A 25,147-nucleotide genomic window follows, 5' to 3' on the forward strand; every position below is an offset into this window, starting at 1 on the left:
AAATAATTTATTTGTAACCATGTCACCATCTTCTGAAAAGTGCACAGCAGCACTGCCAGGGGGTTAAAATGCAGCGGGATGGTTCTGTTTATGAACATGTTTGGGTTTTGCAACAGAATAAGGGTTGTGGTTTCTTTTTAAAAAGTGTTTTTGCACATGTGTGTAGCACGGAAGAAAATCGTGTGTGTGTGTGTGTGTGTGTGTGTGTCCCAAAAACTGAGTGCAATCACCAGGATTAGTTTTCCAGGTTGGGTGTTTTTTTTTTTGGGGGGGGGGAGGGTGGGCAGGAATATCTGTTCATTACATTTGAAGAGAGCCAAGCAGAGAGTTTACAGAACATTTTATGTGGAAGGAACCTGGGAATCAGTCCAGGTCCTGCCTTTTGTCCATGATCATTGCTCTGGGGTGATGGAACCAGACCCTGAGAGCCCTGGGCTGACACCTCAGGTGCCCTGGAAAGGTCTCAGGTGGGTCAGCCAAGGGTTGTTTGTCACCTGCAGAAACCCAGAGCCTCTCTCTGCCACTTCTGAACTCGATGTAAACACAAATGGTTTGGGTTTGTTTTTTTTTCTTTTCTAAATTTTATTGTATTATTGCAATAAATCTTTAACAGTAATTTCTTTTTTTTAAGTTGTCTATTTATCATTTTTACTTCTGTGTGGTTTGGGTTTGGTTTTTTTTTTTTTTTTTTTCACCCTGCTGGGAGAAGCACACAAAACATTTCCAGCTTTCCAAGCATCACAGGGAGCAGACCTGTCAGGGGGCAGTGGGATCAGCAACACCCATGCTACAGAAATAATTCTTGAGAGAAAAATAACTGCATCTCCACTGGGGCAGGGAAGAGGAGTCCTCCAAAACACCTGAACACACACACACACTCAACGGAGTCTCTCGTGCCTGACCTGCTCCTGGGTGAGGTGATGGTTCTTGCTGAGCCTGAATTCCTCCTGCATGGAGGGGAAGAGGCTTCCCAAGGTCATTCCAGGAGCTGAGGTTATTCCAGGAGGACCCAAGGGTGTCTCTTCTGAAGGAGGCAACTATCCACGTGGAGCAAGCAAGGACAGGGAAGGGACACATTTCTCAGCAAGAGGCTCTGCCCGTGGGAGCTGGTGGCCTGGCAGGCTGTGGTTTAAGAAACAACCCCACCCCACTGGAGTTTTTGTGGAATTTTTTGTCCCCTCCTCCCTGCTGGGGATGCTGATGGCACCTCAGGCCTGGCTGCTGCACCTGGAAGAGCAGGAGGAGCAGCAGCTTGGAGCTCCTGCAGTTTGCTGCCTTGGGATGGTTGTCAGGAAAGCAGCCTGGATGCAGAGCCAAGCTCAGCTCCTGCTTGCCAGTGTCCCAGCTCCCTTCTGTTTCAGCAGTGCCACCCCTGGAGGGTTTGTCCCCTGCTGCCTTGGTGGCAGAGGAGCAGCCCCTCAGCCTCTCCCTGCTCCCAGGGTGTCTGGAGCAGCCCAGCAGAGGCAGAGGGAGGAACCAGCCCAGGGGGAGGCTGTGGAACCATCCCCAACTCTGGGCTCAAGGCAGAGGGGTGGATGCTGCAGGGCAGGGCTGAGGAGACACTTGGAGGGGTGGCAGGGGGACAGATGCTGCAGAAAGGGAGCTGTGGCCAAAGCAAGGGAGCTGAATCCCTTAGAGCATGGCAGAGCCTCTGTACAGCCAGCAGGGATGCTGTGGAAAGGAGCAGGATGGAGCAAGACCCAAACACCAGCCACAACCAATGGTCAATTATTTTTTGTTTTTTTCTTTTTTCAGGGGTGGCCATGCCAGAAGCCCAGAGGTTGGTTACAGCTGGAAGCTTACAAACAATGGAAATGTTTTTACAGTTTCTTCACAGGTATTATCTGGAAATTCAAGGCAGACACTCAAATCACTCCCAGGCTGAGAAATCAAGTAACACAAGTTTCAAGTCCACAGTTCTGACCACTGCATTTTTCTAAATCCAACACTGGCCTTTCCATGTTTGCTTATTTTATTTTTTTTTACCATTATTATTCTTATTATTGCCTCTTGGAGAGAAAAAAAAAAATTCATCAGACTTTGGGTTCTCCCTGACCTGGCCCCTAAGGCCACAGAACTCTGCACCTCTTACTACTTCATGAGGAGGAAAAAAAAAAGGCTTAGAGGCAGCTCCTGCAGAACCAACCCACTTCTGGGTGCAAGAGGTTGTTCTGTAAAACCATTTCTAACAGCAACACCACCTAACAGGGATGGTTCTGGCAAGCAGGGCACCAAATGATGGATAACACAGCCCCTGCTCCTCTGCCAGCACAGAGGGAAGGGTAGGGATGGGGTAAGGAGCAAAATCTCCTCCAAACTGATTTGCTGCAAGGAATAAAATAATCTCTTTTTTTTTTTTTCCCCTCTTATTCAACCAAGGGTTGACCATAATCTCACACCCTTTTCCCCAGAAAAAAAAGGCCTCAGTGGCCCCTTATCTCCATACAAAATATTTTCCCCTGCCACTTCTATTTCAGCCTGGCTGGGACTTTCCTTGCTGCTCTCAGCCTGCAGTTGGTTATCTCAGGTTTTCCAGAGCTGTGGGTGGGTGGCAGGAAAGCAGCTTCTTCTCCTTCCTTAATTAAAATCAAGCTGAAGGTCTTTGATGCTGATGGCTTTGGCAAGCTGACTCCTGCCCAAAAGCTGCTCTGCTGCTCTTCCCAGGGGAGCTGACTGAAGCCTGGGGAGAAGCCTGAGCCCCGTTAGGAGAATGAAGTCACAAACTCAGGAGGGTTTTTGCTTTTCCTCTCCCTCCTCACAGCTGATTACAAGGCAGCCACACCCTTCCACATTTCTGGTTTTTTTTTCTTCCCAGTTGTCACAACCTCTGCTGCAGCAGCCAGGAGTGGGGTCTGACCAGGGGGTGTTGGGGCAGCAGAGAACCAAAAAACTTCCTTTTAAATTTCCTGGGAGCATCCTGAGCTTCCCCAGCCCACACTTCAGGGCTGGAAGGGCTGAGTTTTCCCTCTGTTAACAGAATAAAGCTCTTGCCTTCAAACCCTCTCTGTCCTCTAGGACAAGCCAAGTTGCTCCTTCCCATCCCACCAGTGGTTTAAGGGGTGAAGCAGAGGGAGCCAGCACAGCCCCCCAGCTTTCCTCACCCCCCCTTACACCTTGCTGAGCTTGCATGAAGGTCAGAGAAGAGGAGGAGCTGGGTGCATCCAGATCCACTCCATCCAGATGCTGCTCCTCAGCCTGTCCCAGGTGCTCTCTTTGGAGCTGCAGGGAAGAGGAAGGTTCAGGGTGATCCTGGTGGGAAGGGGACAGCAGCTCAGATGTTACCTGCAGTGAGGGTTGCCAGGGTCCAGCCTTGGAGAAGGGAAACATCCATGGGGTGAAGTGCAGGCTCCAGGAAACGTTCTCAGGTTGGCTCTGTCAGCCTGCAAAATGGCTGCTGCTCCTCCTCCTCTGCTCTCAAGAACTCACGGGTTGTCCAGGGCACATCCTCAGACTTCCAAACTGTTCCCTTCCATGCAGGGAGCTGTAAAACCAGAGCCTGGAACAGGGCAGTGCAGGTGAGGAATGGGTTCCAGGAACCCCTGGAACTGATGCTCCATGCTCAGCTCCCACCCAGTGCTTGAGGAATCCCAGCTCCCCTTCCAAACACCAACACACTGCCTCAGGATGCAGCAGAGCAGGGCAAAGTGCTCCAAAGATTCAAGGATTCCTCTTGCCAGGGGAAAAAATCCACCTACAGCAGATGGTGAAGCTTCCAGGACATTCCTGAGCCAAGGCAACTCCACTGTCATCCTGCTGGATCCATCCTCCAGTGCCTCTGGGCAAGGGGCTGATCCATGAAGCAGGACTCAAACTGCAGAGTCCCCATTTCTGGATGTTTTCCACACCAGGAACCAGGAGCCTCCACTGAGCTGCTGCTGCACACATGGGAGGGAAAGAAAAAGCTGGAATTTGTCAGTGTTAGAGCAGGGAGTTCTCCAAGTAAAGCAGGTTTGGGGTTGGTTTTTTGTTTGTTTCTTTCCAGAGGAGTTTTCTAGAGGAAGCACACACTGCCAGGCTGAACTATTTCACAGTACCAAGTTTCTGCCACATGATTTACAGTACTTTTAGGCTGGGGCAAGAGTTTTACAAGAGAAAATCAGGTAAGGCAGATCTAGAATGCACATTTTATTTAAGTAAAAAAAAAAACAAACAAAAAAAAAGGGGGTTTGGGGGAAAAAAAACAAAACAAAACCAGACAACATGGGTAAGGTAGACAAGAACTTTTTTATATTCTGACTATACAATAATCCTTTTCTTTTTTTTCCACTGCCACACTACTATAATGGAGCTGTTCTAGCCTAATTTTAAGGTTGTCCAGTTAAATTGTCTGAAGCTTCTTTCAACAAGTTGACCTTTACCTATTTAGAGTTTCTTCTCAGAAACATTCATATATTATACAGGATATACAGATTTGGAAACAAGACACTTAAAAACACACACACCTATAGCTGCAACACTATCATAGCTGCATTGTAGTGATTAGGTTGTTCAGCCAGCTGTAGACTCTGTATCTGTACAATTAGTTTTTATAGTGTTATTTACAGAGATGGACTAGAAGCTATCTTTAATCTAAAAGGTAAAGGCTCTTGTGTTTAAGTATGTGCAGTTTCAAAGCCCTGTGAAAAAAAAAACCAAACAAAACAAAACAAAACCACGACAATTATATACACTGTAAACAGCACAAGGCATGAGAATCTCCTCCTACCCCAAAAAACAACCTCAGAGGTTGCATGTGCACTAATATTCCTCTTCCACTTCAGCCCCTGCTCCTCTGGTTTTCTTATGAATAGCACGGTTAAAGCTGTGGCAGGCAGGGACCCAATGATTGTCATGAAGCCCTAACTTGCAGCCTGGGATGCCCTTCTGAGAACGGTGACAACACATCCAGTACCCTGGCCCGTAGGGTAAAGCTTGACAGTAAGGTTTGGGATGCCACCTGCAGAGTGACACGTCCCCTTTCACATATTTCTTCTTGCACTGCTTGCAGGGGTCTTCTCTGTAACGGGGGTCACGGACCCAGCGGGAGTCTGCTGGCCTGATGTTGTAGTACTCAATGATGAATTTGAAGTAGTAGCAAGTGCATTTTAGGGCAACCAGGCTCCTGGTGGGAAGCAAACCAAAGATCTTCACTATGATGTGGTGGGGCAGGAAGGCCATGTACTGCTGAGGCTCCAAAAGCTGCTGGATTTTAAACCTGGTCTCCAGAAAGTCATGGGAGACCTGCCTTTTGAAGCAGGAAGCATCCAGTACTTGCAAAGCCCCTTCTGGTGGAGGGACAGGAAGGGCAGGTGGCTCCGTGGGGACAGAGGTTCTGACGTGGGATCTGTCGGATGCCAAAGCATCCTCATCCTCATTTTGGGCTCCTTCTCCTGGCTTTTCTTGGGTGCTCTCCTGTAGGGGCTGCTGCTCGTGAGCCACGGGCTGCTCAGCTTGGAGAAAAAACAACCTCCCGGGGAGGGGATCTTCACTGGAAGCACAGCTGGAGAGCTTCTCCTTCCTGCAGCCCTTCTCAGTCTTGCTGACTGATATACTGATGCACAAGGGCTCCTTCCTCACAGGGTGCAGGCTCTGCTTGGGGAACACCACGGCTTCTTTCGAGGTACAATCAAGAGTAACATTCTTGCTCTGGGAGGAAGCCCCTGGCACGCTGGCAGCAGCTGGGCAGGCAGGCAGCAGAGCTCTGGGAGGCTCAAGTTGTGTTCCAGCATCACTCCTGGCAGCAGTGATGGCCAACACCTCCTGAGCCAGTCCTGAATTCACATTCCCCACCCGAGCATCCAGCCCAGAAGGAAAAGGCTGCCCAGCAGAGGCAGCACCACCCCACAGCTCAGCATCACCCAGAGGACTGCACTGTCCCCCGTATCCAGCCTCTCCCACCCCTGCCTCCTCCAAGCCATCATCCCCCAGAGCTTGGATCCCTGAGGAGCCCTTCCCCACCTCTCCCTCGGGCTGGGTGCCACTGGCCAGGAGCACCCTCCCGACGTTCCTGCGGAAGCTGTTGTTCCGGGACAGGCTCCCGGCCTCCCTCTCACTCTGTCTCCTCAAGCACTCCGACTCCAGCTTGGCCACCATGTCCAGCACCCTCAGGGGCTCCCCCTGCTGCTCATTCCCCACACAAGATCCCCTCTCCACCTGCACCTCGCACGCCCCGGAGGAGGAGGAGGAGAAAAGGTCCGAGGTGGGGAGGGTGCCTTTGGGCTGAGTGCTCAGCCGGGTGGTGGGAAGGGAGGTGCAGGTTTTAGCACAGTCCACCAGCAAAGCACTGGCTCGTTGCTCCAGGAAAGCCACCATCTCAATCACTGAGAGGGACCTGCCCGGGAACACCCCCTCCCCATTGTCGGTCACGTAATGCACAGAGCAGTGCTCGATGCCACAGGCGAAAGGCTCTGGTTGGGAGCACCTGGAATTTGCCTCTCTCATCCTCTCCAGTTGGATTTTGGCTTTTTTAAGATCTAGGGATTTTTTCCTGCGTTTTGCCGTCCTCCCATCGATGTCCCAGCTGCTCTTGATCTTCATGGAGCCCGGGCGGGTGTTGCTGCTGCACTGCTGGGCTGCAAAAAAAGCAATCTTCTCCTTTGTGTTGCCAGGTTTCACCACAGCCCAGACATCCAGAGGTCCTTCCCCTTCTTCGCCCTGGTGGATCGTGGCAGACACGGAATTCTTCTTCTCCCTTGTGCTCGGAGCATCCCCTGGACCTTTCCCGTTCATATTGCACATAGTGTTTGGATAAATAATACCCAGGAGCTTCCTAGATGGAGTCACCAGGGAGGGTTTGGGGAAAACGTTGAGTTTGGTGCAGTTGGTGGGGTATTTTTCTTCTGGTGCTGATCTCTGGTGGCTCATAGGTGAGCCTCTCAGGGAATCCTGGCTTATTTCTGGAGATCGCTCTTTCTTCTGTAACTTGAGATATGGCTTTAAGTGCATACCAGAAACCCTGGAAAAACAGAAAGGAAAGAAGTTAAAGGGTTAAAGAACAAAAATTAAAACATGCCTGGAATTAGAGAAGGTGACCCAGAAGAGGCACCAGCACACCTCCTAATCTACATCAAGCAGTTCACACCTCAGAAGGAACCACACAAGAAATGAAAAGAAGCTGAAGCTGCAACATCCACCCTTGGAGAACTTCCTGGAGTAGGATTATGGATAGCAGAGATCGTCCCATTAGGGAGACTTGTTTCCAGGGAGCTGCAAGGAGAAATCCTAAGATTTAAGTTCTCACCATTGTGCAAACACAGCTGGAGGTTCATCCTAGAGTTAGAGCCATCCTTCTGTCCATTTTTTATTCCTGTTGAATGTGGATCTGAGGGTTTGACATCAGCTACCACACACACACTTTTTTTTTTTTTAAGTAAAGTACAGTCAAAGCTACAAAGGGAAATTACCAAGTGTAATGATATTCAGAGATCCCAGAAGAGATCTCCCAGTACCACCCAAAAAACCAAACCTGCCCTTCAGGATTATCATTCATGGCAGATTTGGTGTTACCTTCCCATAAGGGTTCTCCACAGGATACATCAGATACCCCTCCCCAAATCTGACAGAAGCATCACCTGTGGCCAAGCCACTTCCAAGGCTCTGTTTTTATGGTTATCAACTTCAGGGCCATGAAGGAGACACTTCCTGCAACAGTCCCAAGCACTTGACTCTTCCTTTCTGTTCCACCTTCACAGTGATCTTCAAAGCCCCCAAAACCCACCCTGCAAAAGCCCAGGGTGATGCCAGAGGGGATGCAATTATCAGGAGACCTCAGGCAGTATCACACACATGTATTACAGAACTAACTAGAGATTGTGTTTCCATGGTAACCTCTGAATGGTTACATCAAAAAATCTCCTTTATGAAAAGGGGATAATCAGTGCTTGCTGGTTTCAGAACAGGTTCAATGCCACATTTATCATGAGCTGATACAGATATCTTCAGGCACTCAGTATGTTTCCCCTGACAGCCACCACCACCACCACACTTGCTTCAGTTTCCAGTTTCTAGCCCAAACCCAGCTTTTCATGGAAAATCACAAGGCACAACATTGATGAAGTTGGGTAAATTTAGAGCTGCAACACCTGCAGTTTGCTCACACAGTGGGTTTGTGTCAGATGGATGCAGCAGGGCTGAAGAGAGCTGAGGCACAGAGCACCACTGCTTTGCCCTGAAGTTTTGGTTCCTTCTCACTCTGGCAGTAAGTGGTGAGGGGATGGGTGATAAAGGTTGGGGAGAGCATTTTTGGGGAGGTACATCAGTTCCAGGCTGGGTGGACAATGGATTCAGAACAACACTAAGGAAAAGGACTTGGGGAGGAGGGGGTTTGGTTGATGAGAAGCTCAGTATGAGCCAACAATGTGCACCAACAGCACAGATGCCAATTATCGGGGTGAGGGAAGGGATTCTTCCCCTTTACTCCACTCTGATGAGACCCCTGCAGTGCTGGGTCCAGTTCTGGGGTCCCCAAGCCCAGAAGGAGATGGAGGTGTTGGAGTGAGTCCAGAGGAGGCCCTGGAGCTGCTGGGAGGGCTGGAGCAGCTCTGCTCTGGAGCCAGGCTGAGAGAGTTGGGGGTGTTGAGGCTGGAGAAGAGAAGGGAGCAATGGGGAGACCTTAGAGCACCTTCCAGTGCCTGAAGGGGCTCCAGGAAAGCTGGGGAGGGACTGGGGACAAGGGACTGCAGGGATGGGATGAGGGGGAAGGGTTTCCAGATGGAAGAGAGGTGAGATGAGTGGAAGAAATAGTTTGGTGTGAGGGTGCTGAGCCCCTGTGCCAGGTTTCCCAGAGAAGCTGTGGCTGCCCCATCCCTGGCAGTGTCTCAGCCCAGGTTGGATGGGGCTTGGAGCAACCTGGGCTGGTGGGAGGTGTCCCTGGGCATGGCAGGGGGTGGGAACTGGATGGTTTTCCTTCCAACCCACAAGATTCCATGATTCTGTGATGAAGAGGAAGGGCTGAATTCACCTTTCTTTGAGTGTGCATCAAAGTTAGGGAACCTCTTTGGTCCCGTGCAGTGCTTTTAAGGCCAGAAGACAGACACTGCAAAGGATGCTGCTATGTTCTCTTCCCTCATATTTTATAGGAAGATCCACACCTTGCTCCTGAACTGCCAAAGCCATCTGCAGTTCACCTACAGACTGTGGGGAGAGAGAGAGCTCCTGTTACTGCAGCTACACCTACCTGGTGTTGGGGTTCATTTTCTCCCCATGCCTCCTGCATGCTAATTCCAGCTCTTGTTGGAACTGGGTCACCTCCCAATTTAGCCTCCTCTGCAAAATGCAACTGAGCTGTTTTTGTTTGCCTTCTCAGTTGGATGCTAAAAACTAAAATAATCTGATAAAAATAGAACTTCAGGGTGCCCAATCAGATGAACAAATGGCAAATCAGGGCTGCAGGAGTTTGTTCCAGATTCATTTTCCATAGGGTCTGCCTCATCTCTGGTGCCATTTTATAGCTAAGCAGGGTCAGGCCACTGATGTGCTTAGGTCAGAGCCAAGCCCAGAACAGCAGCAGGAGAACCACTGCAGCATCTGCTGGGGATAATGGTGCCTGCAGCAATCCCTTCCCCACCCAGAAGGGCATTTTGGAACTGTGCTTTTCAGACTAAAGAAAAAAAAATAAGGAAAAAAAGCTCTGATAGGTGCCCACCACCCTACCCTGGGGAGAAGAGAGAGGAAGACAATGAAATGCAGGACTCTGCACGTTGAAATCTCACAAGCTAAGAGCAAAAGATCAAATTTCATTCATGAGTTTTCATGCTGGGGTGTCTGAAAGGTGAGCTGAATGTGGTTTTGAAAGCCTTTCTTGGAAGGGTTTTTTCAGGAATCCAGCAGGGCTATCAGTTCAACACCCTTCACTAAGAGAAGATGCAAATGAAGGTGAGACCAGGTATGACATGAATGAAAACAGGACCAAACTGGTTATCCCAACATGCTCAGAGGACATGTTTAGCCAGCAGGGTTGGTTCAGCTGCTCCCAGCTATTTCTGCTCTATGGAGAAAGACAAAGGGCAGAGTTATGCCTCACCTATTATGGATTCCTCCTTTAAGGTTGTATTTCCTCCTGTGTTTCAGTTAAGTCTCTGGCTCAGCCAGCAATCCCATTTAAGGTTTAAAAGTTATAATTTACATTACAAAATGATGCCTTAGTCAGAAGTTTTACTGCCAGAATAATGGCCTCGTTTGAATTCAGCAGTTTGTTACACTGTGTAAATCTGGATCCAGATTTACAGAAAACCTTCATTTAATCACATCAGACAGCTATAAAAGGGTCCTGCTAACTCCACTAGATCAGCTCAATCACAGTGCCACCCACCTCCCACTTCCTGGGCAGTGGGGAAAAGAATTTCCATTTTAAAAGGGATTTTAAGAATGGACCTTACCTGAAATGGAGGGGAAAAAAAAAGCAGCCCCCCTGACTATTAAGAACTGTGGACATTAAGAAATAAGAACTTTCAGGCAAACACAGCTTCTACATTTCCAACTCCTGGAACTGGAGCAAAGCTCCCCCCAGCAGAAATTGCTTTGAAGATGAACCAGAGCCCAGACACTTCAGCACTGGCAAGCAGAGAGCTGTGGCAGCTGCAGGTAAGTTTTTAAATATTTAAAACCACCAAAAATAGTCACTAAAAGGTGAAGTCACTGACAATTCACTATGGTACTTAATTCCAGCAGCATTGTGTTTGCTTTAATGTTACCAAATTCCTAATTTTATCTTTAAAGACAACTCTTCAGAAGTTCACAGAATAAGCATAAAAGGTTTTTCAATCCCAAACGTGTGGTTTTGAACTGCTGATAAGACAGATATCTACCAAGAATGATGGGCACTGAAACAACTAACAGTGCTGCCTTAAAGCTATTAATTCCATCCTTAAGCTTTTGCAAGAAAAGGGACAGTTTTTTTCTATTTCTAATCAGCTGTGTCTGAAAAACAGGATACTTACACACTTCTGGAATGACACTGCTGTTTTTACAAGTCCTAACTACAGCTTGTTTCCACTACAGCTTTATCCAGTTAGTTACTACATGGGATTGAAATAGAAATATCTGCTTTTATACAGGCAGAGACACGCACACACCCTTCCTCTCCCCACTGAAGGGAAGCCCCATAAGCTACTGTGCCAAGCTGGCCAGAATCCTCCTGTGTCCTTTTGCATTTATATACCTGCTAAGTCACTGCAGCATAAAAGTAATAAATATTTATGTTAGTGGAAGTTCCAAAGCTGGAGGAAAAAACTGACAGAAAAGGCTCAATCTTCACACCACCTTTGGAGGGTCCACAGAGAGTCTACAACCTTCTCACTGTACCTGGGTCAGGGACTCTCATGAAGCCAAAAGATTTCCTCTGGCCAGGAAGAATATCACCACCAAAAAAAAAGGGTAATCTGCTCAAACAGCATAATCACACTGCAAGTTTTCTGCACAAAGAACCGGAAGGTTTTATTCAGGCAAAAATTTCAATCAAAACCCCAAAGTTTCCTGTGGATTTCTTTTTGTAAACACTAACTCCAGTCAACAACAGTTCCTGACTGCACACACAGTGCCAACTACAACTCTGGAAAAAAAAAAAAAACCAACCAAACCCCTCAGGACATAACTAACACAAGGCAGAAGACAGAAAGGGGAGGTAAGAAAGAAAAAAAAAAATAATAAAACCCCACACCAAGCATAACCTCTGGCAAGGTATTTCTCTTCCCTGGCATCACATTTCCCCCTGTATAAACTTAGATCCTTTATAAAGGACACAGACATTGTGAAGGACTAAGTGCTGAATGCAAGTTCTGGTCAACCACTTGTTATTTCTGGAAGGACTTGGTGGGTCCTTTGGGCTCCATCTCCAGAACCACTTCCATCCCCTTTGCACTGCTGGGGCAAGGCAAAGCAAGACAGAGCTGCTTCAAAAGCATTCCACGGATTCTGCTGGGGAGGGAAAATCCCAGCTGAGATGGACGATGCTCTGCTACACACTGGAACTTGTTCTGGTGAGTGGCAAGTGTCCAAGCTTGGAGAAAAAAGTTGGGTTGGGAAGCACCATGCTCCAGACAAGGGGTGGGTTCCACTGCAGCAGCTGTGGAGGCATCAGATTTCTAGAAAACCCACTCCCTTGCTGCAATAGCTTTCTTAATAACAAAATTAAAGCACAAAACTGCCTCTTGAATCAATCAGAGAGAGTTATGGCAGGTCTTGAGGGTATACAGAAGGTATGGGACTGCTGAAGCAGTGTTCTCCACTCAAGTGGTTGGAATCTGGGTTGGGGAGGTGGGAACAAGCTGGACAAGTGGGTGGCCCAAAAGAGCTTCATCACCCACATCAGGTGTTCAAATAACCTGACTTTGGAGGAGATGACACCCAAATATAGCTACACACAGAATCAGCTGTAACATCTGTCACACTTAAAAGCCATCATCTTCACCAAGCAGAGGTTTTGGGTGAGAGATGCACATCCAAGCCCAACAGGCACAGACTGCTCCAATAAAAGGCTTCCACCATTTTATGAGTTCTGAGCACATTTTCAAGTCAGTAGACTGGTTGGAGAGCAGCCAGACAGAGAGGGACCTTGGAGTTTGGATTGACAGGAAGCTGAACATGAGCCAGCAGTGTGCCCAGGTGGCCAAGAAGGCCAATGGCATCCTGGGCTGGATCAGGAACAGCATGGCCAGCAGGTCCAGGGAAGGGATTCTGCCCCTGTGCTCAGCCCTGGGGAGGCCACAGCTTGAGTCCTGTGTCCAGTTCTGGGCCCCTCAGCTCAGGAAGGAGATTGAGTTGCTGGAGCAGGTCCAGAGGAGAGCAAGGAGGCTGTGAAGGGATCCAGCAGAATTCCTGTGAAGAAGGGCTGAGGGAGCTGGGGGTGTTGAGGCTGGAGAAGAGGAGGCTCAGGGGAGACCTCATCACTCTCTCCAACTCCCTGAAAGGAGGTTGGAGCCAGGGGGGGGTTGGGCTCTTTTCCCAGGCAACTCTCAGCAAGACAAGAGGGCAGGGTCTCAAGTTGTGCCAGGGGAGGTTTAGGTTGGAGATGAGAAAGAATTTCTTTCTGGAGAGGGTGATCAGGCATTGGAATGGGCTGCCCAGGGAAGTAGTGGATTCTCCGTGTCTGGAGATCTTTCCAAAGAGCCTGGATGTGGCACTGAGTGCCATGGGCTGGGAACTGCAGTGGGAGTGGATCAAGGGTTGGACTTGATGATCTCTGAGGTCCCTTCCAACCCAGCCAATTCTAGGATTCTATGATTCTATGACACACACCCTTCTGCAGACAGCAAAGCAGCCTCAGCTACTTTCTAAATTTTGCACAGGAAGAAGTGCCCTTGCCTTGCCAGGCTTTTGTATAAAAGCACTTACCATGAAGAGAGTGACGTAGAAGCAATTCTTGGTTGAGCCTGAGGAAGCTCAAGCCTGTGCTCCCTGCTTCCCAACCTCACTCCAGATGAGACAGGGATGATACAAAGCAGAGGAAAACAAAACTAACTGAAAGAGCTGATATTCAAAGGTTAAGCTTCTCCAAAGACATTTCACTCAAAGATGACAGGATAGCACGGATGCCTGTGGAATCACAGAAGTCATCTGGGAGAAAGTAAAAAAGAAACCCCCCAGTTTTATACACCTTCTGCTAAAAGGTGCTCAAAGCAGCACAAATACAAAGATAGTGCCATGTTTCCTCCTGGAAATGTTTTATCTCCTTTGATTTCACATTTATTTTCTAATTTATCAACTGCACAAGGACTAGGATCCTGCTGGGTATCATGGCACAACAAATTCCTTCAGGCAGTTAATGAACCAGCCCAAAGTGATGCTATTTAGTCCTCACTTCTGTGCATACATAATGAGAACACATGAAAGCTGATAGCAATTAACCTTGGACCATGCTAGCATTAAGAGACTCAGAGTTTAAAAGAAAGAAAAAGCAAAAGTAGATCTGAAGGCTTGTCACCAGGTTGTTCTTTTGAAAGTCAAGAAGGAAAGGAACTGGTTCCTAAAGGCAGCTGCACTGCAGCACTAAGGGTTTTACTGCAGACAGCACAACCCAGCAGGCATTCTCCAGGTGTCAAAAGGTGATTTCTTTACTAAGAAGAAATCCCAAACAAGTACAGAAGAAATTCCAACCTAAACACATTCCTTCTTTGGGAAGGATACAAGAAGCAGACACAGGTTTCAAATAGCATCACTTGGAAAGTTGTGTCTTAGGGCCAAAAGCTGTATCTTGGGGGCCAAAAAAAATCTAGGAATAAATGTGAGAACTGGTGCAGAGATATTTAGAAACAAAGAAATAGGAAAAAGTTCTTCAGTTTGTGAGAAAGGACGGGAAGAGAAACAAGAGCTGCAAGCAAGGTCAGGGCAGAGATTAGGAGTACTCTAGGTACAGCACAAAATACTAAATTTGACTTTGTAGCATTTTTAAAGAGGGGTGAGATAAAGGTGATCACAAGGGCACAAGCTCAGAGGTTTATCTGAACAAGAACATACACAAAGGGAAGATTAAAAGTCTTCATGGGAATCATGAGATGTGGCTCATCTCAGTTTTTGAATCAAAAACAGGCTTATAAACTGCAGGCCAAGAAGCAAGAATTATAAACCTCTTGAAAGGCAACAATATGAGTGACTAAATCAAGTGGCACATTGGAGGTGGCACTGCAGGGGAAAAAAGAGAGAGAACTTGCAGCTTTTCCAGGCCTGGTAGCCTGATTTCAACATAAAGATGCTTTACAAGCAAAGATTAAGGTAACACAGACCAAAAAGGGGAGGAGAGAATAGTTCAATATGTCAGACTAACCTGAGAGTTACCAAAAAAAAAAAGTTATATTTTTAGACAAATGTACTATGTCTTACTCACATAGACTTCAGAAGGCACAAGGAGATTTACTAATTAAGACAGATTGGCAGAGGAATAGGAAAAGAGACAAAGGAGCTGGCTTGGCAGCAGACAGCCCCAGGTGATGCTAACTGAATAAGAAAATACCAGCCTGTAAAAACCAAAGACTCAAGAACAGGCCTTGAGAATGCTCTGACTTTGTGAGGAATGTCCTCAGCACAGATCCTTCAGGTGCACCCACAGAAATGAAAGGTATTTACCAGCACAGCAGAGGTACAAAGCACCAAGTCGAGAAATGGAGGAGAATTTTCAAGTGTGGATAGTGATGCACCAGAAAACTGATCACCAAGAAGTTTTGGAGGTATCTATGAAAGGAGCACTGGCACTCACAGACACATCTATGAAATACAGAGGTGATTAAGTGATATATTTGAAGCAGCAGTGAGAAGCTCTCCTACCAGATCTGCTCTGAGTGCAGCACGTGCTTTCTGTCATGACTCAGAGGAGATTCATCCAGGCTGAGAACAAGGATGATGAGGGTCATTATTCAAGAAGCTACTCGGGTCATTTAGCAAAGCAAAACCACAGGTGAGGGTATACAAGCACATTTTCAGGAGTACAGCAAAAGAGGTAAACCATAGGAAATAAGAAGAGTTCCTTGCACACACACAAAAAAAAAAAGCACACAAGCTCACATGAGTATTTTAAGTTGACATGAATGATCAGGCTGAGAATCAAAAGGTTCCTAATTGCACAGATTCATCTGTCATCTTCAGTAACTGTTTAATCCACAGGAGGAGAGAAGAAAAGACTCCCAGGAAGTGTTTTACAGCTCTGAATTACCAAGAGACTAACACAGCAAGTACAGGCTGTCTACACAACCCCAAAGAACAAAGATGAAAATTTGTTTTAAATCAACACAACTTTGGGAAACCAGAAAGCCGACACTTGCTTCCAGACCAAGAAAATTTAAGAGGCTTGGTTTCAGCAAAAGGATAAAATAATAATTAAAAAATGCTACATCTACTTTCAAGAAGCTTGGACTGCTATGTTCTTGCATTTGCATAAGGACAAGTTGTTCTGTATGGTGTTCCTATAACGAGACACAGTGAGAGGCGTTCTCTTCGTTGTCACTTAAGCACAAGTGTTTGAAAGCAGTGGTGCATTTCTTCTTAATAAGAGACACAGGAGCATGAGCAATACAAAAATCTGAGCTTAAACTAATCTAATTACTTACTCCATAGTAAGACAAACCACAACAATGCCTGCCAGTATTTCCACTTACTTGAAGCTGACTGCATGTTTTAAAGCCTCCTATGACAAGCCCGTCTCCAATTAAGTTGTACTTCAAAGCCACGTTCCCAAATTCATGTACAGCTGTTGCTAAAAAAACCAAAAGATTCCTCCAAGTAAAGTACCAGCTGTGGCCAATCTGCAGTTGTCATTATCAAATAAAAACGTCAAAGAACATTTCTACCCTGAAGCCATTACAACATTTCACTAAAACACCACCCAAAAAGTCAGAATTTAGATCAAATATCCGAGTGACACGCAAGACAAGAGGAAAACAAAAAGGAGGCTGAATCAGTGCTGAAGGTTTAACTACAGGGAAGAGCAGACAGTCTGTTCCTACCGTTTGACTTGATGGAAGGTGGAGGATGTGGAATTCAGGGGTTCCCTGTGGAGGCCAGCTCTGCAGGAACTCTTCATGGTAACAACCTCTCCAGCTAAGGCACTCCGTCACAGCCAGTCCATCCTGGGTTACATGCAAGGCTTCTCCAGCAGCTTCCCCTGCCCCAGGCAGAGCTTCATCCTGTCCCTGCCACCTAGAAACTGAACAAACAAGAGGTGCTTAAGGAGACTGAGCTTGACTCCAGCAAAAATTGAAGCACAGGTGAGCAGGACAAAGGCTCTTCCCTGAAAGAGGGAAAATAGATATATACACACATATATCTATGTGCATTCCCATACATATATATATAAAAAAAGAAAAATATAGAAACTTAACATCATCAGAAGCAGCTAGAGCTTCTGACCACCACTCAAACACAAATCCATGTCTCCCCACCACAGCCTGTCTGCACACACAATGCTTCTTCACCTTATATCCATCTGCAGCACTACCTTGGCACCTCCCTTGGAACACTCTGTCCCCTGAGCTCCCTGCAAACAGGACGCACAAGATGTTTCTGGTTGTTAGCACCACAGCAAACTTGGGAGGGAAACTGCTGCTCAGCAGCAAGATTTGAGGCTGCCAGGAGTTACGTTTGCCTTCTAATCAAAATAACGTGGTAGATTTCATGAAAGGACAAAAAAAAAAACCAAAAACAAAACATGCCACCATGCAGCCTTGTGAAAACCACCCCAGTCTTTGCATCACACAGAGATAAGGCAGCAGATCTCACCAAAACAAAACTGTTCTGCAGTATCTCTCCCTCTCAGTGCTAGGCTGCTGCTTTCCACGCCTTGTCCTTGGAGCAGAAACAATTAATGGGGTTTTAATGTGCTTTGACAGTGCAAGAACAACCTTTGAGTTAGAATACCAAAGTGACACAGCAAAAGAGCCCTGGAAAAACTCAAAATACTCAAGCCCCAGTTGCCAACAGATTGTTTTAGAGATCGTTTGCTTCCTCTCCAGAGGACCAGGCACATGGATGCCATAACAAAGGAATGCCATTTGAAGATGTCAACCATGGAGCTGCATCCCCAGGGGATTTGTGATTTAGCACAGCAGGTTTTCTCTTCTTTTCAGCAGCTCTGCCCAGTGCTCCTGGCAGAGGCACTCGCTGGAGGCTTTGTGCTTGCTGGCAGCAGCAGAGCTCTGGCAGAGATGGAGCCTCTCACATCAATCCTTTTGGAAAAGGTTGGCCTGGAAAGTCTGCCCTAAATGGGGAGCCACACTCACCAAGGAAGTGGTGAAGGATGACTTCAGAAGTCAGGGAAAGCAGAAGCTGGTTTAGATCTACCTGATCTGCTGTCTGCTATGGCAGTTTCATTATTCCTCTAGTGATGGTGAATGAGAGGTTAATCATTTGCCTGCATTTGAGTAAGCAGGAGCCTAAAATAATATATAAAATCTTATGTAAACACATTCCAGTCTTCAGAAAGCAATCTCTGCTGAGCTCAACACGAGGCAATGAAACCTGTCAGATGGAGAAGACAGAGGCACTGCACTGGCAGAGTGGGAAGATGAGGGTATGCCCCCCACTCCAGGAATTCCAAAAGACAAGGAGTTAGGTTGCTGTGGTTTGCAGCAGCAGGAATCAAAGCTTTGTAATTAAACACCATTTTCATTAGACTGCCTGGAGCCTACAACAAGGATCTACCTGAAAGAAAGAAACCTAGGCACAGAAATCAGCCATTCCTCCTGTTTTGTGGGCTGTAAAATATATATTGCCAAACAGTAATTCACAGAGAAAGAAAAAAAAAAAAGCACACACACAATGCTATATGAAAATAAAAAGTTAAACACAAAATCATTATTTTCCCATGAACCACCAGTAAAAAGCACTGAAATTCTGACTTTTATCCAAGCTTTTGTCTGGCTTTCCTGACACCAGCATTTCAGACTCAGCAGGAATTCTATCACAGACACATGATTATATCCACACCCAAATAAATGCAACCATACCATTTCAAGAATGCCAGTCACTTTTTCAATGCCTAAAACTCTCTCCATGTATGCCTGGTGAGGAACAGCACATGTTTTGTCCTAGTCCTACTCCTTTTGCAGATCAGTGGAGAGGTAAAGGATAAAAAGCCAGAAAGAAATGAAACCAGAAGATGTCTTGTTTGTAGTAAAGAGCTTGAGAAACAAAACCACCAAGCAAAATGGGTCAGGGCACCCAGAGCCTGGCATGGGAAGGTGGGATGTCACATATTCCAGAAGGGCACCTACCAGAGGAAATGAAAAGCTGACAGAATAGACTCAGACTAGCTCAGATGGGCACTGCAGCACAGATTCAACCACAATTCCATACAAAGCATGCTTTTTCCCCCCTCCTCTAGCTGCTGGCCTGTAAAAAAGAGCTGAAATAGGCTATTAATGCCAGCAAGCTACTGACAAATTCCTACTGTGTTAGTAGTAGAAAGCTGTGCTAGTGAATTAAAAAAAAAATAGGAAAAAATAAATCAGCCCCCAGAGATACTTACTGCCTTTTAACTACCACAGTGTGCTTCTTTACCAAGGGTGATCCTTATCCACAGGTGCTTCAGCTGATTTGTAACTTCTGCAGAGCCCAAAAACTGAAATACAGATACACAGAGAAAGACAACAGAAGAGGAAGTTAAAAACCTAATCTTGCTGTTCTCCCCTTCTAAAACCACCCCCAAACATATGCCTTTATGTATCAGATGTGGGAGGGACACAGGTTTGGCAGCAGTTAAGTGTCACGTCCTCTCAGCAACAGAGAGCAATTCGCTGAATGGTCCCACAAAACTCATTTTATCATCAGCTTTGAATGCTGCTGCAGTTCAGGAAAACAAATGTGTTGACCAGAGGAGAAGAGGGGGGAGGCAGGGTGAAGGTCTCTTCAGCTGTGCAGCTTTTGGTATGTTGACAGCTAAAGCTTTACTGCAAAGAGCAAGTGTGTTGTTTTTTTTTAACAGTAGCAACAGTAGCTGATAAACAAACCCAAAGGATGGGAAGATCATTTCACAAAATTTGCTTTCTAGGAAGGTGGCCACGGCCTTGGGACTGGTTCCTGAGCAGCAATCACACTATTGGTAGAGGCAATTTTGGCTAGCCCTGGCCTCCCCACACCAGGCTGGCTGCAGGGTTGAGCTGGGCAAAGAGCAGCAGCACACTCAGGATGCAGAAGAAAGCAGAAGGAATTCTTCCAGAGGGAAACTCAGATGAGTTAATATACCAGAACCCAGTCATTATGAAGAACAGGTAAAAATAAATTTTAAAAATAAAATTTAAACCAATGTCACAGCAGAGGGTTTAAAATAGAGCTCTCCACATGAGTTTGTTTTCTTGCAAGAACAGGGCTCCATGTCCATTCCCACCTCAGCTGAAATTTAGGCTGTTACATGATACTTTTCTCTAAAAGAATATTCCACCAGATGTGCAATTCTGCTGTTTCCCAGCCTGGCCAGCCCTCTACAAACACCCCCTCAGGACACCTGTAACAGCATCAGGCACTCCAGAGCAAAAGGTTTTCACAGAAAGCTTTCCTTAGTCCCAACACTCCCACTCCAGTGATCCACAGCAGCTCCCAGGCTAGGTCAGACAGTGAGAACTCTGAAAGAACTGCCTTTTAACACTAAGTTCACTCCCTAGGTTTCATTTCTTCATTTAATAGAACATTCTTAGGCAAAATAAGAGGGAAAAAAAGCACATTCTAACTAAACCAATCTTCCCAAGAGCTTCAGAGTGACCTCACATTTGTGTTTCCATCCACCTGCAGCTGGCAGCAAACCCTTAGATCAAACTAGGTATTAAGTAAAGACACTGTATCCAACTTATAAGCATTAAGAGATGCAAAGATTAAATACCTACAATCCCATGAGATTCTCTGAGTCCTCCTGAGCTGCAGATTGGCCTTTTCACCCACAGCAAGAGGCTACAAGAGCCACCACAGACACTGCTTGCCTTGTGGAACCTCTCGTGCTCAGCTTCCCGTTTGATGGTCAAAAGGTGGAACTCTGCACAGATCTGATGTTCTCTAATCTAAAAGCAATAAAAGTGCCACAGGGGCTCCAGGTGGAATAAACAGGGGGAGTTTCCTCTATCTACTTAGAAACTAAAATCTGCTGCTACCACTTCTAGGCACTGGGAATCAGAGCTGGCCAAGCAGCAAGACCTCATTACCATGGGCCTCAGCTCATTTCCCCACTAAATTCCCTCCAGCCCTTCCCCAAGCTCCACAGAGCTCCCATCCATACTCTGCTACCCTGGATAACACCAAACAGAGCAGTTATTTAACTGACATCTGAAGATTTCCAGGTAAATTTAAGCTTGGACATCCATGTCAGCAGGGAGCATATGGATGCTCCCAAAGGCTGCAGATTCCCAGAGTCATTTCAGTCACTGTAATCCCTCCACGCTGGGGTCTCATCCCTCTCTTCCAACTCTTCCCACTGGTTCTTACCCAATTTCTCACCCGAAGCAGCTCAAGAAGCTGAACTAAGAGAAAATTAACCCAGAAGAGATCAGCTCCTTGAACCCACTGAGCGTCAGAGCTGGCAGGCACCAGAAGTCTCGGAGAGGGCTCCGAGGTCTCAAATCCACACCTTAAATTGTGGTGTCTGCCACAAAGGGGATTTCAGCTTCTTCCAAGTCAGTAGAAAGGAACAGTTCTGGAAACACTGTGCAAAATAAGAGTGTTTCAGAGGCAAGGGAACAAGCACGTAGGTCTCCAAGGCAACGTTTGACTCTTCACTGCCACCAAACAGCACTACTTGCTGTACTGATAAGCATACAGAACACTTCTTCTAATGAAGCACTACAGGGGGGACTTGTCTTCCTTCCAAGATCACATCAAGGAAGAAGGAAAGGTTTCAAATTTGTGGTTTCTCTCCTCTAAGTGTGGTTAGAGTTGGAAGGACCAAGTCAGCTGCCCTCCCCTCCAAAGAAAAAAATCTCAGAAGGGAAAAACAGAAGCTCTGCTGCACCTTGTTAACCTTGTATTTTAATACTGGGAAAAAAAACCAAAACAATAACAAGTGTTTCCCTTGCTCAACTATTCCTGAAAGGTTTCAGCTGTCTTGCACAACTTGGGTTGGGATCTCATCTGTTGTTCAACTGGGAAGAAGTTAAGAACTGGCTCATTAGATTTGTTCTGCTTGATCCAAGAAGAAAACAAAAAACAGTAAATCCTCTCTCCTTGCCCACGCTGCTGCAGCACTGGTGACAAACACACCCAGACCACACATCACTCAGCTTTCTAGAAAGCTGCCACCTCCTCTGGCACTCCCTTGTCACCACATCATCTCTGGTGTGCCCTGAATTTAGATAAAGAAGGGGTAGAGAAACACCCCTGAGCAGGGCTGCAGCTGCTGTGTTCTTGGGTTACAGGGTATGGGTGAAGATACTCGACTGGAACGCCACGTGATCCATGAGCCACATCTGAATTATTCAGTGGATAAAACTACATTTGTTTTGCCACTGCAGATTCTGCATTCATGAAAGCTCAGCTGAAAGGCTACTTTCTTGGGGAGAGGGGAAGGAGAAAGCTTCCAAAAGCTGCCTTTTTATAGAAGCAATAGAGCTGGTTCCAAAAATAGGAGAGAAGCAGTCCCAGAGCTCTGGAGACACCGTGCCCTGATTCTGTAAGGCTGAGGTCTCACTGGATTGCTCCTGCACACACACAGAATGATCCAAAGGACTGCAAGGTGCAGAACTGACACGAAAGGGCAGGTTTAGGACAAACACCAGAGCCAAAACTCCAGACAGCCAACACCAAAGAGATCAGCTTGAATGCCAGCAGAGAGCCAACCCGTCCCACTTTCTCCGAGCCAGTTAAAACCAGCAAGAAGAAGAATCTCATCTTTTTAAATTAGTTTGCCAAAAGATGATCCTGCTCATTGCTAATACAACAGCTGATGTGGCAGATTAGGATTGCAACAATCATTTCATCACCCTTTTTTTGCCTGTGGATATTAGGACTCCTGGCTGGAGGGGTTCATTTGACTCATTTTGGCACACATGGGGTACACTTGGTTTGGCTGGAACAGCTAATAAATCGACCACCTCATGGCCCACCCCACAGTAATTGCTCACCAGTTAGCCCATAATGGTTTAGCTAGTGATCCAGCAGCACAGCAGAACCACCTCATTCCAAAAATTAAAAGTTGCCTTTGCCTCTAGCAGCTCTTACGACACCCTAAAAATAAATCCATCTGCAACACTCCTCTGGTTGCACCCGGATCTTTGAATCCAACATTTCCCAGCACAGGACCAGCCACTTTACTGGCATGTGATGGCAAAATGTCAGCAGGAAAGCAAAAAGCTCACACTTGACACTATCTGTGCAAGAAGCCCCCCCTGAACATGGCATAGTAATAATTGTTTCTTTACATCTCTTTGTGGGGCACTAACTGGTGGCAAACTTACAGCTAATGTCTAAACATCCAGTAAATAAACAAATACAGGTTCTTTCTTTAGAATTTTGCTAATAAGGTAACCCCCCCAGCAGGTGATGCAGTGTTAAACACTAAATTGATCAGCTCTGAGACTTGATTCACTGTATTAAACTGGTGAATAGATTTAACTGGTTTATGTGACTAACTGGTTTGGACCAGCCTCTGAGCTGATCTGCTTTCACCTCCCCTCATCACACATCCAGCCCTTAACAGGTTTGCAGAAGAGGGGCAATTCCTTTTTCTTTATTTCTGTGGCATCCTAGCCTTTAACCAAAACGGATAAAACAAAAAATCAAGTCTCAAAAGAGAAAGGTCTGATTTTATCCACATGGATTCATTCTGCCAATCCACTGCAGAGCTGAGAGGTTACAATACTCATTATCCTATGCGAGGTACTCTAGGTGGCCCTGCTCTGGCAGGGGGGGTTGGACTAGATGATCTTTCGAGGTCCCTTCCAACCCCAAGGATTCTATGATTCTATGATTATGTCCCTCTAAAGCAGCCAGATTTTTTCCTAAAGGTCTCCAAGACCAAATTCAATGTCAGAAGTCTTGCTCAGCTGCACAAACCCTATGTTAAATGCAACAGCACTCACAGAAAGTTTTAGAAATAACTGTGCCATGAGTTTTAATTATTTCTGTAATTCAGAACACCACACTTTGATAGACCCCTGAATCCACCCTGTTTTCACACCTTAGCATCTTCCATTTTTTGTCCCAACTTAAATCCTTCCAACTTTTTGTTTAAACTAGGACACCACTGATGCCTCAACTTCATGTTTCCCCAGAAAACTATCTTGCAAGGATGATATAAAAAACCTGAACTCTGAAATTTCAGATTTTTACATCAGCAGTTTACAAAACATTCTGCTCTGCAAACTTAGGTTAAAATGGTTATGCTAAGTATACCCAACTTCAGGACAGATTTCAAGTAAGAGGCAGCTCAAACTGTTTTTCACAGAACATTTTATAACAAAGTGGCATCCTTACATCTGCTGAGGACAGAGAACTTCCAACACAACAGATTTGTTGGGTGCATCTAAAAACAACCCACCCACAAACAAACCAACCCAACAAGAGAAACCACCACCCACACCCTCTCAACAAGCTTTGGATTCACTGATCTTTCCAGTGGTATCTTGTAAAACAAAACAAAAAGTCCCCAAACAACAGGCTACAGTTTAAACAAAAAATAAAAAAATAAAACACTAATTAGTGCCAGGTTCTACTATGGCCTCTCAGGTCATGGCTGCCCTGGGTCCTTTCCATCCAGCTCCATCATGACCCCTTAGCCAAACAACTGGCACCACTGCAGAATGAGATTTTTAAAAAAGAAAAACACACCAAACAGAGAGGTGAGAAAATCCACCAAGGTCAGAGAGGGATAAAGGAGGAGGTGCTCCATGGCAAGGAAGGTTTCTCCCTGCAGCAAAAAGGCAAAGAGGTGTTGGTTTGATATTTATCTTTTTATTTCTTACTACCTAAATCCATGTTAGTTGGCAATAAATTTTTTTTTTCAGTTTTGTCCCCAAGTAATCACTAATCCCTCCACTTTATCTCAACCCTTAAGCTCTCTAAGCTTGTTCCTCCCCTTGCTGCCAAGGGGGAGTGAGCAAAGAGCTGGGTGGGCACTTGGCTGTTGGCCCAGGCTCACTCACCACACAACTTTTCACAAGAATCTCAAGAAATTGAAGGAACTGACTCTGCTACTAAGCACTGGTGCTGCTTGGCTGGCACCATGCACAAGAATCCCACCTTTTATAATTAGCTGCACATCAAAGGCTGCCAATCTTCATGCTTCATTAGGTGATTAATGTGTCCCAGTGCTGGAGACATTTGCTCACTCCAGGCAGGATGAAGTTCCATCATTTCAATCTGGCAGTTTTGGGTTTTTTTTTCTCCTTTTTGCTGTTTTTTTTTTGGTTGGTTGCTTGCATTTTTTTTTTTTTTTTTGCCTACCATCATGTGACATGCAAGCATCACTCCAACAGCTCCAGGCCTGCAGCATGAATTCCCACATGTGCATGGCAAGGAAACAGGACAGGAGTGTGTCAAAGGCAGCAAAATGATCCAAAGCAGTGACAGATGGAATAAAGCAGCCATGCAGGTGAGTGCTTGGCACAAGGCTGCAGTCTGAGTTACCTGTGACACAAAACCAGGCACTTGCAGCCATCAGAGCTTCTCCAAGCACACACAGCTCCCCAGGAGCAGGCACGGGGAGGAGAACTCTGCAGCTGGGGGCACACAGATGCAGGTGAATGATCCAGGAACCAGGATCTGGCTG

The 25,147-nt window shown here is 46.3% G+C and overlaps 1 protein-coding gene across 7 annotated transcripts in view; it reads right to left on the minus strand.

Moving 5' to 3' along the window:
* Nucleotides 1-266: 266 nt before the first annotated feature.
* FBXO34 (F-box protein 34) overlaps nucleotides 267-25,147 on the minus strand; it is a 43,445-nt gene continuing 18,564 nt past the window's right edge. For 2 of the 7 annotated variants that reach the window (XM_030451627.1, XM_030451625.1), the window contains 3 exons: nucleotides 18,929-19,021; nucleotides 16,410-16,609; nucleotides 267-6,934 (listed from right to left, as the gene is read on the minus strand). In XM_030451627.1, coding sequence (XP_030307487.1) covers nucleotides 4,738-6,934; nucleotides 16,410-16,486 — 2,274 coding nt within the window. In that variant the 5' untranslated portion in view covers nucleotides 16,487-16,609; nucleotides 18,929-19,021 and the 3' untranslated portion in view covers nucleotides 267-4,737. Of the gene's footprint in view, nucleotides 6,935-13,308; nucleotides 13,333-16,409; nucleotides 16,610-16,784; nucleotides 16,956-18,928; nucleotides 19,022-20,031; nucleotides 20,043-25,147 lie in introns of those variants that run through there. The other 5 variants (XM_030451629.1, XM_030451628.1, XM_008501025.2 and 2 more) reach the window with 5 other exon arrangements.

This window comes from Calypte anna, chromosome 5A (assembly GCF_003957555.1).
Source record: "Calypte anna isolate BGI_N300 chromosome 5A, bCalAnn1_v1.p, whole genome shotgun sequence".
Classification (NCBI taxonomy): domain Eukaryota; kingdom Metazoa; phylum Chordata; class Aves; order Apodiformes; family Trochilidae; genus Calypte; species Calypte anna.